At 37.9% G+C, this 14,427-nt stretch overlaps 1 protein-coding gene across 1 annotated transcript; it reads left to right on the forward strand.

Annotated features, from left to right (window-relative positions):
• Positions 1-4,074: 4,074 nt before the first annotated feature.
• LOC108553106 (leucine-rich repeat extensin-like protein 6) lies at positions 4,075-5,081 on the forward strand. Its single transcript, XM_017907871.1, has 2 exons — positions 4,075-4,255; positions 4,857-5,081. The coding sequence occupies exons 1-2, from the start codon at positions 4,100-4,102 to the stop codon at positions 5,079-5,081; spliced, it is 381 nt and encodes a 126-aa protein (XP_017763360.1). The 5' UTR covers positions 4,075-4,099.
• The last annotated feature ends 9,346 nt before the right edge of the window (positions 5,082-14,427 follow it).

Consider the following 14,427-nt stretch of genomic DNA (forward strand, 5'->3'; position numbering starts at 1 on the left):
TTCGATTTGTTTTCGTTAGAGCGTTCGAGTATTTCGTATAATACTCGAGCGCTTCCTCGTTGGTATGTTTATATCTCACCGTTGGTATGTTTCTCAGGTCTCGTCGTTGGCTTGCTCGCTCCACATGGTTATTAACCTTCATGGTTTCCGTTCCTTTCGCTTTCGTTTTCTTTTCTTGTACTAATCCGTTTCCTTTCAGGTACATATTAACAATAATATATTCAGTTTCAGCTTTTAGGTTTCTCAATATTCACAAGATTCCTTAGGACCTCATTTGCGACGCGAGATGCGTGCGTCTACTTTTAAGTAGTCATAAGATAGACTGCTAGGCTAAGTCCCATGTGCGCGCTGTCTGTACAAAGGTAAGCTACCTAACTTGAAGCGAATATATCTATTTTATATTCGTTCTTTCTCATCCCTCTCGTTCACCAAACAGAACGTTATCGTTCTCGCGATAGTCGCGATCTTTCTTAAGTACCGACTAGCCTACGCGACGTGCTCTCGTGTACTCGATAATATCATGCTTCGTAAGCCATCTTCACGACTCGTGTCCGACACTCATCCTCACCACTGCCACTCTTGTCATGCATCGGTTCTAGGGTGTTCGGCGGGTTGGGGGGCATCTGGAATCAATTCGAGGGTCTGTCGGCCTTAGTCGTCCTTGGCACCAGCGCGTGCACGACCGAGGTATGGGTCCTATAGCCGTTGACACTGCATAACGGCCTGCGGTCAGTCCCCATGGGATGATTAATTTCTCCCCCATGTGGCAGGGGCTGGCGTGACCGGTTATAAGGCCTCGCTAGGGGCCCTCGGCTTGGTTTTGGGTGTTTCTCTGGGTCGTTGAATACCTTCGTTCGCGAGTAAGTCATGGCAGAGTCTGTGGTGGCTGGGTGGGCTAGGTCCGATAGTGAGGGTGCCGAGGTATGAAGTTGTCTTGTACACGAGAGTACGTCGCGTCGACTAGTCGGTCTTTCGAATAATCGTGAACTCGTTCGGGCGCGTCGCGATTGTAACATAGTTTTTCTTTGCTTCCCCAATTTGTGGGAACTTAGAAATATTAGAGTCGCTTCAACTTAATTCGCTTCAGGTTAGATTAGATACCTTTGATACGGATAGCGCCAGCAGGCTGCGCCACTAGGGCGCATGTCGGGTCTCGACGCGTAGCCACCTCCACGTGGTGAGACCTGGTAATTGGTATCGTTTCCCAAAGAACAATTTTTCGGAAACGATTCCAAGCTGAGAGCTACGCTTCGGATTTAAGTTAATTGCTGTCTATTGTAAATTTTCATAGTTCCTTTTGAACTTCGTAATTTTTCCGTAATAGTATAACAAAATTTTAATTTTTCTTTGTCGTAGAGTGTTATGTCTTAGCTGCATTGCGCTTGGTGCTCGGATTTTGAGTAGCTAAGGCATTGTTGGTGTTAGCGAACAATGACTGCATGACACAAGCGTGTAAGTATACACATACCGTTTAATATTTCTTTCGAGTTAATGGAATTAAAAATGGTCTTGACAATTTGTACCATGGGTTCATTGCAGAAAAGTCTACAGAATACGATACCTACTATGCCAGCAGAGTTTCCTGTGAAATAAAGGTTTTGTCAAAATGCACGGATGGTGCGTATGGAATACCCTCGGCGGCTTATTTTTATAATTCGATGACCAATTATAATTATTCGTAAACACAAATAACTATACGTATGGACATTCATTGACTTTGGATACTCTTGTCTAACTTGTAAGGTAATAATGAATCTCCTAATGTTCTTATTTTTAATATAATACTTCGTTTTATCAAAAGATCGTATGTTTTCAGAAAATGCCAGAATTTTCAAAAACTAATGTTGATAGAGCTATTCCGATTACGGATTCATTTTCAGGAAAATAAACTCTACAAAAATTACCCAATGGATATTGTAAATTCAAATTCGTGTTAGACAGTATAATATGAGAGTCAAAAAATGTTCATAGTACTTTGCAAATTCTCATTTTGTATACTAATATCTTATCGAATATCTAAATGGTATGAGCTATGTTTATTATATATTCCGCAAACTTTTATACTAAACAATAATGTCATTTCTTTTTAAATAGTATATCCTTCAATTTCTTGACATTTCCATAGATTTATTCTGCATAGAGTATGATGACCTAATTTCGAGATTATGCTGCTTTAACGAAAGGTACAATTCTATTTGGGCAATTGCAAATTATGGGTCGTAGGTTGTCAAAAGCTTCTCAAATATGGAAATTTTGATGACTTAGTGCTTATGCTAGTAAACGTGAAAATGTAATTTTTACAGGATATTACGGTGATTACTCAGGTAAAGGAATAATGAGCCACAATGGATGTACTTCAGTTCCCCCTTGTTCACCAGGGATCTCTGAAATTTCCATCGTGATTTGTATGTGCAATACAAATTGCTCTTGCAATATTACGACGTCATCGGAGACATGGAAAACGTAATTAGATCTCGTTTTGTCTTTACATATAATTAATAGAAGTGATATAATGTACAAAATAAAATTAATGGTAGGATTTTTTGAATAAGTTTGTTTAGATTTATGTATCTTGCATTATTTATACTGCAAGAAGGTATAAATACAGTTGCACGTTGCAAAGTAATTCACAGACCGTTGGTAATGTAGAGAATATCGGAGAATAAAGAGATGTTAAATAAATCAGTAATGTAGAAGGCGGCCAATAATGAAGCTGTGATAAGTATTCGATAATCTATAATGTATACACAGATTAACTATGAAGAGATGATTAGTAACAGGACAATCGGTAGTGAAGAAAATAAATGTTACTAAAGAGGTAATAAGTAACTCGATAATGGCTATTGTAGAAAACAACTGCATCCCAAGAGGTAAGATGAAACTCGATAATCGGTAATGAAGAAAACTACTGTTGTTCAAGGGATAATAAGAAACTCGATCGTCGGTAATGAAGAAAATCATTGTTACGAAGATGTAATAAGAAACTCGATCGTCGGTAATATAGAAAACAACTGTTATCGAAGAGATAAAAAGAAATTTGATCGTTGGTAATGTAAAAATCAACTGTTATCGTGAAGATTATAAGTTGCACGATAATCGGTAAAGAAGAAAACAACTGTTACTGATGAGATGATAAGTAACTCGATAATCGCTAATGAAGAAAACATCTGTTTTCAGAGAGGTAATAAGGAACTCGATAATCAGAAATGTAGAAAACAACTCTTACCGAAGAGATGATAAGTAACTCGACAATCAATAACGTAGAAAACATCTGATACAGTTTAGGTGATAAGTAAGTTGTTAATGGGTAATGAAGATAACTACTGTTAATGAAGAGGTAATAAGAAACTTGATAATCACAATTTAGGAAAGAACCGTTACCGAATAGATGATAAGTAACTGAATAATCAGAAATGTAGACGGAAATTTCGAACTTTACCGATTCTTTTAAAATCTACTTTTTCGCTGTAATAGGCAATAATTTATTAACTTTTTTGGCTTCTGTCGTTAATATTCGTTGGTAACTATATATTATTAACAATTTTAATTTGGTGTTAATAATAAGTTTAATAATTTATTAACTTTTTGCAAGTTGTAGGTACATTTTAACACAAATTCGTTATATGTGCTAGTAGTAGCCAATAATTTAGTAATTCCTTTTTTTTTTTTTATATTTTGTATCTTTTATATTTTTATTTCCTCTACTTTCTTGGCTAGGATGAAGTATTGTAATTAAAAGTGAAACGATTAGAAGGTTCATTCTCATCTTAAAAATTAGGTGGGAGTTTTCAACAACTTTATATTTAAAAGCTATTCGTTTCTCCTTTTTTCCAAACATTTGCATGTATGTACGTGAATATATTTGATTAAAAATGAAAAGAAAGTATAGAAACGTCATTAATCGATACAAAGTGAATACATACACAGATATAAATTAAATCCTCGCATCAAATTTTTCAAAATTGTTAAAGTAACCATTACATCGGTAAATTTGCAAGTTGCATGGAACTTATACTTTCAATTTGACCATTTGTATCAGAATATATTTTTCACAAAACTCTTATTCTAATTTTCTCAGACACAAGGCCACGAGGTAGAAATGTATTGTCACGAGGAGAAGAAACCGCGCAGCACTCTGCCTCCACCATGTTACCATTGCAAGCTACCACCATTTTGTTGTCCAAAATACGGTTGTCCACCTCCGCAACAATATCCACCTCCAAGTTATTGTTGCCCTCCTTCATGTCCACCATTCGTACGTTTGAACATAAAATTCAATTTTATACAGAAGTTTTCATTCAGGGCTTGTATTTTGTGTAATATATATTTGGATTACGATACTAGGTTAAGTTCATATGCCTTTCTAAGACATTTAATGCTATTACATTGAGCAATTTCTTTAATAACGACCCATTTTATAAAACAAAACTTATATAAAAGTTGGTGAATGGTAATAAGGTTATGTCGGATCCAAAATGATCATACGTGGTAAGACTTCCTTTTCTTCCATCTATATCAATTAATAATTTATTTTATTCATACATATTAGTGATTAACATACACATTAACTTCCTTAGACATATTTATATAAAATTTGTAAACAAATTTCAAACTATGGTGCCTTCTTCTTGTTATACTTAATATGTACAGTACTTGCAATTTGAATAGCAGATAAGAAATACTGCAGTCATTAAATTCTTGTCTTGAATTTGATGTATATTACAGTATGATTCAATCTTTCGAGAAGACCAAACACATTTTCCTTTTCTATATTAATATAAATAATTATATATGAATATAATTTAATTTTAATAATATTTAAACATATATTTATACATATTTTATTTCTCTTCTAGATATGTAGACAACGACCTCAACCACCACCAAAACCACCTACCTTATATGTCGCAAATTGTTTACCACCACCTGGACCTGAACCACCGCGAAGTCCAGCTCCACCGAAAATAACGCCGCCTGCGTCCTGCGTACGTTACTGCATTCGTAACACATGCAATGGATCGATGTACGCTCCTTGTTACTTTTCGGACAAACCCAAATTTTCATGTTCGAAATGTTGTTGACTGACGATCTTGAAAATTGTATTATATTTCATACTACTCATTGTCGTAATATATATGTCAACAAAAATTTGACAGTCCCTGAAACTTTATAGACTCACGATATATATATAGCTATTAAAACAAATGTAATTGATTCAATGAATAAAAGATTTGAGGTTCCTACATCCTACAAACATTAATCACCTCCTAAAAAATGTTTTTTCTTGTCGTTCTTAACAGGTGACCAACTATTTATAATAATACACATTCCAGACGAACATGACACAAAGTAGCGGTGCTGCAGCAGAAGCAACTAGAATTCGGACATTGGAGGAAAAAGACAGAACATTCATTTGAAAATATGAAAAAATGCATTGACAAAGAAGGGGGAAAGTATGAAAACCTGCGAAAGAGGTCGTAGAGAGATTGATAAGAGGGCCGGGGACGTGATAGTGCTGTGAGCTTCCCAGCGATGCTAGGTTTGCGAGCTTTGGTCACGTGAGAGCTTACATTATGCCCTACGAGTACGTGTGCTTTTCGCGAGCCTTCGAGCTTGCGACATTTTTTGCCGATTTTTGGCTGTAAGATTCCGATCTGTGTGTGAGCGGAAAATTTGGACATTTTTCGATGTCGTCAGAATCGATTGCTGGGCGGACCACTCTGTTGCGCATGCGCATAGCTTTCATGTGTGTAAATTGCGTGGGCGTAGGTCACGTGGTTACAATTTTACAGCGTCTCAAAAATGGAATGTATGCTGCTGTATTTGTCGGTACTGCGAGTTACATTTGACGCTGCTGTGAGCTTCCTAGCGGTGCTAGGGTTGCGAGCTTTGGTCACGTGAGAGCTTACATTATGCCCTACGAGTACGTGTGCTTTTCGCGAGCTTTCGAGCTTGCGACATTTTTTGCCGATTTTTGGCTCTAAGATTCCGATCTGTGTGTGAGCGAAAAATTTGGACATTTTTCGATGTGGTCAGAATCGATTGCGGGGTGGACCAGTCTGTTGCGCATGCGCATAGCTTTCATGTGTGTAAATTGCGTGGGCGTAGGTCACGTGGTTACAATTTTACAGCGTTTCAAAAACGGAATGTATGCTACTGTATTTGTCGGTACTGCGAGTTACATTTGACGCTGCTGTGAGCTTCCTAGCGGTGCTAGGGTTGCGAGCTTTGGTCACGTGAGAGCTTACATTATGCCCTACGAGTACGTGTGCTTTTCGCGAGCTTTCGAGCTTGCGACATTTTTTGCCGATTTTTGGCTCTAAGATTCCGATCTGTGTGTGAGCGAAAAATTTGGACATTTTTCGATGTGGTCAGAATCGATTGCGCGGTGGACCAATCTGTTGCGCATGCGCATAGCTTTCATGTGTGTAAATTGCGTGGGCGTAGGTCACGTGGTTACAATTTTACAGCGTTTCAAAAACGGAATGTATGCTACTGTATTTGTCGGTACTGCGAGTTACATTTGACGCTGCTGTGAGCTTCCTAGCGGTGCTAGGGTTGCGAGCTTTGGTCACGTGAGAGCTTACATTATGCCCTACGAGTACGTGTGCTTTTCGCGAGCTTTCGAGCTTGCGACATTTTTTGCCGATTTTTGGCTGTAAGATTCCGATCTGTGTGTGAGCGAAAAATTTGGACATTTTTCGATGTGGTCAGAATCGATTGCGCGGTGGACCAATCTGTTGCGCATGCGCATAGCTTTCATGTGTGTAAATTGCGTGGGCGTAGGTCACGTGGTTACAATTTTACAGCGTTTCAAAAACGGAATGTATGCTACTGTATTTGTCGGTACTGCGAGTTACATTTGACGCTGCTGTGAGCTTCCTAGCGGTGCTAGGTTTGCGAGCTTTGGTCACGTGAGAGCTTGCATTATGCCCTACGAGTACGTGTGCTTTTCGCGAGCTTTCGAGCTTGCGACATTTCTTGCCGATTTTTGGCTCTAAGATTCCGATCTGTGTGTGAGCGAAAAGTTTGGACATTTTTCGATGTGGTCAGAATCGATTGCGCGGCGGACCAATCTGTTGCGCATGCGCATAGCTTTCATGTGTGTAAATTGCGTGGGCGTAGGTCACGTGGTTACAATTTTACAGCGTCTCAAAAACGGAATGTATGCTACTGTATTTGTCGGTACTGCGAGTTACATTTGACGCTGCTGTGAGCTTCCTAGCGGTGCTAGGTTTGCGAGCTTTGGTCACGTGAGAGCTTACATTATGCCCTACGAGTACGTGTGCTTTTCGCGAGCTTTCGAGCTTGCGACATTTCTTGCCGATTTTTGGCTCTAAGATTCCGATCTGTGTGTGAGCGAAAAGTTTGGACATTTTTCGATGTGGTCAGAATCGATTGCGCGGCGGACCAATCTGTTGCGCATGCGCATAGCTTTCATGTGTGTAAATTGCGTCGGCGTAGGTCACGTGGTTACAATTTTACAGCGTCTCAAAAACGGAATATATACTACTGTATTTGTCGGTACTGCGAGTTACATTTGACGCTGCTGTGAGCTTCCTAGCGATGCTAGGAGTGCGAGCGTTGGTCACGTGAGAGCTTACATTATGCCCTATGAGCACGTGTGCTTCTCGCGAGCTTTCGAGCTTGCGACATTTTTTGCCGATTTTTGGCTCTAAGATTCCGATCTGTGTGTGAGCGAAAAATTTGGACATTTTTCGATGTGGTCAGAAGCGATTGCGCGGTGGACCAATCTGTTGCGCATGCGCATAGCTTTCATGTGTGTAAATTGCGTGGACGTAGGTCACGTGGTTAGAATTTTACAGCGTTTCAAAGACGGAATGTATGCTACTGTATTTGTCGGTACTGCGAGTTTCATTTGACGCTGGTGTGAGCTTCCTAGCTGTGCTAGGATTGCGAGCTTTGGTCACGTGAGAGCTTACATTATGCCCTACGAGTACGTGTGCTTTTCGCGAGTTTTCGAGCTTGCGACATTTTTTGCCGATTTTTGGCTCTATGTTTCCGATCTGTGAGTGAGCGAAAAATTTGGACATTTTTCGATGTCGTCAGAATCGATTGCTCGGTGGACCAATCTGTTGCGCATGCGTATAGCTTTCATGTGTGTAAATTGCGTGGGCGTAGGTCACGTGGTTCGTATTTGATAGCGTTTCTAATTTAGCATGTGTGGAGCAGTCAATGTGTTATTTATCACGGATAATATTTTGATGCCCCTACGAGAAGTTTTCTTTCGATTTGTCGATTTTGGACTAGGAATATATAGTGTGATAGGAGGACATTTACCGATCACTTTCACTTAACGTTCTAATTATTCTGTTGGTATATATTTTGTATCGTTTGCGTGAGTATACTTATTATACATAGACTATAATTTGCAGAAGACTTTGAATTGTTTCAGTCGCGTTACTTACCTTGGTTCCCATACTTACCTTACTTACCTTACGTCCCTCACTTGAGTCGTCTTATTTTTCATATTACTCTCAGATATAGACCACTCTTCATTTTCAATGTTCAAGGAGAACATTAGAAATTTGCTAGAGATGACACACATCTTAAATTTTATGCGTAGCTCTTAGCTTGGCATAGTATCCCAAAGATTATTCTTTGGGAAACAATACCAATTTCCAGGTCTCACCACGTGGAGGTGGCTACGCATCGAGACCCGACATGCGCCCTAGTGGCGTAGCCTGCTGGCGCCATCTCTATCAAAGGTAGCCTAGCCTAACTTGGAACGAAAGTTGTTAAAGTGAAGCTACTGACACTTTATTAAATATCGTGCCTTAGAAAATGGACGCGATTATTCGAAAGACCGACTAGCCTACGCGTCGCACTCCCGTGTACAAGCAACTTCATACCTCAGCACCCTCACGATCGGGCCTTGCCCTCCCTGCCACTGTCGACCTCGCCGTGGCTTACTCGATGACCTAAGGCAGCCAACGAACCAGTGAAACACCCAGAGACAATCCGAGAGTCCTATGCGAGGCCTAACAATCGGAATCACGCGCATGCTCCATACCCCGGCTCTATGCAAACATAACCACATAGCCACCAAGTGCTAGAGGGGCAGGCAGGCACGCTCTTGCAATGATTCCGACTGCAGGGCCCATCCCCCGGTCGTGTGCACGGATTGGCACCCAGGACGACTAAGGTCGACGGACTCTCGTGTTGCTCCAGATGCCTCACCAGCCCGAAGGCCACCAGAGATCTCGATGCATGACGAGATTGACAGTGGCAGAAATGAGTGTCGGAGACGAGCCGTGAGGATGACTTACGAGGCGTGAAGTTGTCGAGTACACGGGAGGTACGTAGCGTAGGCTAGTCGATACTTATGAACAATCGCGATTATCGCGAGAACACTTATGTTCTATTTGGTAAACGAGGGGAATAGAGAATTGATATACTTCGCTCCAAGTTAGGTAGCTTACCTGTGAACAGATAACGCGCACATGAAACTTAGTCTAGAAATCTATCTTATAACTACTTACGATTACTTAAGTCTAAACGCGCGCATCCTGCGTCGTCCAACGATGTCTTGAAAAATCTGAAAAGTTGACAACAAAATATATAAACCTGAAAAGAGATGGATTAGTAACAAATAATTAAAACAAAATAAAAGCGGAAGGAATATAAACGACAAAGATTAACCGTACGGAATGAACAAGCCAACGACGAGACCTGAGCAACATAACTACGAGACAGAAACATTCCCACGGTGAGATATAAACATACCAACGAGGAAGCGCTCGAGTATTATACGAAATACTCGACCGCTCTAACGAAAACAAATCGAGCGGAAGTCGCAAAATTTGTGAAAGGAAAGATTTAGCCAACGATGAGACATAAGTAAACCAACGACGAAGCATTCGAATATTGTACGAAATACTCGAATGCTGAAACAAAGAGACAAATAGAATGAAAGAAACAAAATCTGGAAGAAGAAAAATAATTAGAACCTGAAAGAAAAGATAATTAGTACCTGAAAGAAGAAAATATCGTTAAATTATTTAAGAGAGTGGACAATGGCCACTGAATAGCCATTGAACTAGCCAACGATGATATATAAATAAACCAACGACGAAGAATTCGAATATTGTACAAAATACTCGAATGCATAATCAATGAAAACTAGAATAAAAGAAATAGAATCTGAAAGAAAGATAATTAAAACCTGAAACAAAAAATAATTAGTACCTGAAAGAAAGAATTATTATGAAATTATTTAAGAGGTTGGGGTGTGGGTGTAGTGTACAGTGGCTATCGACTAGCCAAAGGTCTAGTCAACGATCACTGATAACTACAACCTCACTTTCGGAACCCCTTCCCCACCGAAAAAATATTAGCGCGGACCTTCCGAAGTCCAACCGAGAACTGACTCGTGGCTTCTCGCGGGCCCCTTATATAGCGGCGGCCGGCCGAGGATCAGCGAAAATTTCCGAACTTTACCGATTCCTCTAAAAGTTACTTTTCTGCTGTAATAACTAATAATTTATTAACTTTTTTGACTTCTACCATTAATATACGTAAACGTTGCAAAATATTTAATATCAATGATTTTAATTCGTTATTAACAATAAATTTATTAATTTATTAACTTTTTGTAAGTTATGGATACATTTTAACACAAATACGCTTTATTTTAGTAGCAGCTAATAATCCATTCCTTTTTTTTGACATGTATCGTTAATATACGTAACAAACTATTTGTTATCAATAATATTCATTTGCTGTTAACAATGAATTTATTAACTTTTTGTAAGTTATGGAAACATTTTAACACAAATTCGTCATACGTACTAACAATAACCAATAATTTAGTAAATTTTTAACTGGTATTATAAATTTACATTGCGAATATATGCGAATAACTTATCATCTCTTTAGTATCACTCATAAGCTGCATTTATATTATAGAGTTACTTATCATCTCTTCAGCAACCGTTGTTCTCTACAATATCGATCATCAGCTTTATAATTACCTCATCGGAACAGAGGTATCCCGCATTGCGATTAAAGAGTATCTTTTTTCCTCTTCAGTATCGGCTTTCTCTACATTAATTATTATCGAGTTACTTATCACCTCATCCGTAACAGTTGTTTTCTACAGAATTGATTATCATGACACTTGTAATCTCTTCATTAGCATTTGTTTTCTACATTACCGATTATCGGCTATCTTCTTACATCATATGTGGCTTACTCGATGACCTAAGGCAGCCAACGAACCAGTGAAACACCAAGAGACAATCCGAGAGTCCTATGCGAGGCCTAACAATCGGAATCAAGCGCATGCTCCATACCCCGGCTCTATGCAAACATAACCACATAGCCACCAAGTGCTAGAGGGGCAGGCAGGCACGCTCTTGCAATGATTCCGACTGCAGGGCCCATCCCCCGGTCGTGTGCACGGATTGGCACCCAGGAGTTATCAATTACTTATTATCTCATCATCATTTGTCTTCTTCTGCATTACTGATTTTCTTAACATCTCTTTATTATCCGTCGTCTCTACATTACTAACGGTCGGTGAATTAGTTTGCAACTTGCAACTATATTTATACCTTCTTACAGTGTAAAACATACATATTAAATAAATTATATAAATAATCTATAAAGAATACAGTGATCGATGAAGAACAGATTATAGGAAGCACGATAATCAATAACAGAGAGAACAACCGTTCCTGAAGAGATAATAAGGAAACCGATAATCCAGAATGTAAGAAAACTTCATTATTCAAAAGAAGATTAGTATCCTGATTGCAATTATGCAGAAAACGTCTGTTAGTAATGAGATGGTAGGCTAATCGATAATCGATAATGTAGAAAATGACTGACTTAGAAGAGGTAATAAGTAACTCGATAATAGTTCATGTAGAAGACAATGGTAACTAAAGAGATATTATGAAAATAGAAAATAGGTAATGTAGAAAACAACTGCAACTGAAGAGGTAATCAGAAACACGATAATGTTTAACGCAGAAACAAACCAATAATAAAGAGATAATAAACAACTCGATAATTGCTAATGTAGAAATCTATACCACTTAAGAGGTAAGCAGAAACTTGTTAATCGTAATGAAGAAACCATCTGTTGCTCTAGAGGTAAGAAGATAGTCGATAATAAGTAATGTTGAAAACTATGGTAACAGAAGAGATAAAAAGACTCGACAATCGGTAATGTAGAAAACAATTACCATTGCGGGGTAAATAAAAAATTTGATAACTTAGTGAAGACGCATACTAAGGAGACGATAAATACCTCGATTATATATATTGTGGAAAACGACTGTATCTGAAGGGGTGACATGTAACTCGATAAGAGGTAATGTAGATAATGACTGAAATTTCAAATATGATAATTAATTCGGTAATATCCGCAATGTAAATTTGTATTACGAATGAAAAATTACTTAATTATCGGCTATTAGTAATACGTATGACGGATTTTGGTCAAAATGTATCAATTACTTACAAAAAGTTAAATTAATAAATTTATTATTAATAACAAATTAAAATTGTGTATAGCAAATAGTATGCAACGAATATTAACGATAAAAGTGAAAAAAGTTAATAAATTATTGGTTATTCCAGCGAAATGGTACATTTTAAAGGAATCGGTAAAATTCGAAATTTCTGGATTCATTTCTGATTAACCAGTTACTTATCATCTCCATATTAATAATATTTTTCTACATTATGGATTATCGTGTACTTATCATCTATAAGTCAACGGTAGTTTTCTACTTTAACCATTATCCAGATTCTAATTACCTCTTCGGTAACAGTTGTTTTCTTCATTACTGGTTGTCGAGTTACTCATCACCTATTCAATAACAGTAGTTTTCTACATTGTCGATTATCGAGTTACTTATCCTCTGTTGGTTAACAACTGTGTTCTACATTATTAATTAACGAGTTACTTATTACCTCTATATTACAGTAGATTTCTTCATTACTGATTACCGAGTTACTCATTACCTCTTCAGTAACAGTTGTTTTCTTCATTGCAGATATCGAATTTCTTATTACCACCGCACTAACTGCTGATTTCTTCATTTCTGATTATGTAGTTTCTTATTACCTCTTCATTAAGAGTTGTTTTCTTCATTACCTATTATTGAGTTTCTTGTTACCTCTACAGGATCCGTCGTTTTCTTCATTATCTATTATCGAGGTTCATATTACCTCGTCCGTTACCGATATTATCTGCATTACCAACTATCGAGTTTCATATAACCTCTTCAGTTACCATTGTTTTCTACATAGCATATTATCCTGTTACTTATTACCTCTTCAGGAACTGTTGATTTCTGCATTTTGGATTATCGAATTTCTTATTACCTCTTCATTAACAGTTGTTCCTCCATTATTTATTAATGTGTTTCTTGTTACCTCTTCAGTACCTGTTGTTTTCTATATAATTGATTATCGAGTTTCGTATGACTTTTTCTGTTATAGTCTTTTTCTACGTTACTGATTATCGAGTTACCTTTTTCCTTACAATAACCGTTCTTTTTTTCCATTATTGATTATCAATTTACTTACCATCTCTTCATTATGGGTTCTTTTCTATATAACCGATTAACGTGTTACATATCATCTCTTCGTAACGGATGTTTTCTACTTTATATATTATCGAGTTACTTATTACCTCTTTAGTAACAGTTATTTTCTTCGCTGCCGATTGTCCTGTTACTAATCATCTCTTCATAGTTAATCTGTGTATACATTATAGATTATCGAATACTTATCACCGCTTCATTATTGGCCGTCTTCCACATTACTGTTTTATTTAACATCTCATTATTATCCGACATTTTCTCCACTACTAACGGTCTGTGACTTATTCTGCAAGTTGCAACTATATTTATAGCTTCTTGAATTATAAATCATGCCAAATATATAAAACGACACAATTTTATTCAAAACATCCTACCATTGATTTTATTTTGTACGTTAAATCACATATACCAATTACATGTAAAGACAAAACGTGATCTGATTACGATTACCATGTCTTCCATGACGTCTTAATATTGCAACAACAAAGGAAGTTGGCATATACAAATCGCGATTGAAAATCCGGTGATTACTGGTGAACAAGGGGAAGCGGAGGTACAACCATCGTAGCTAATTATTCCTCAACCTGACTAATCTTGAAAAATTGAAATTTTGTTGTGCAATTTCGAAAAAATCACAAAGTCCAAAAGGAACTATGAGAATTTACAATTGATAACAATAATCTTAAATCCGAATCGTAGCTCTCAGCTTGGAATCGTTTCCGAAAAATTGTTCTTTGGGAAACGATACCAATTACCAGGTCTCACCACGTGGAGGTGGCTACGCATCGAGACCCGACATGCGCCCTAGTGGCGCAGCCTGCTGGCGCTATCCGTATCAAAGGTATCT

This window comes from Eufriesea mexicana, unplaced genomic scaffold (genome assembly GCF_001483705.2).
Source record: "Eufriesea mexicana isolate 0111107269 unplaced genomic scaffold, ASM148370v2 scaffold9405, whole genome shotgun sequence".
NCBI lineage: Eukaryota > Metazoa > Arthropoda > Insecta > Hymenoptera > Apidae > Eufriesea > Eufriesea mexicana.

Excerpts from the sequence above, each read along its gene's own strand:
- LOC108553106 (XM_017907871.1), top strand. The coding sequence starts at position 4,100 with ATGTATTGTCACGAGGAGAAGAAACCGCGCAGCACTCTGCCTCCACCA. Across the intron at positions 4,256-4,856 it reads CTCCTTCATGTCCACCATTC|ATATGTAGACAACGACCTCA; the intron begins GTACGTTTGAAC and ends TTTCTCTTCTAG.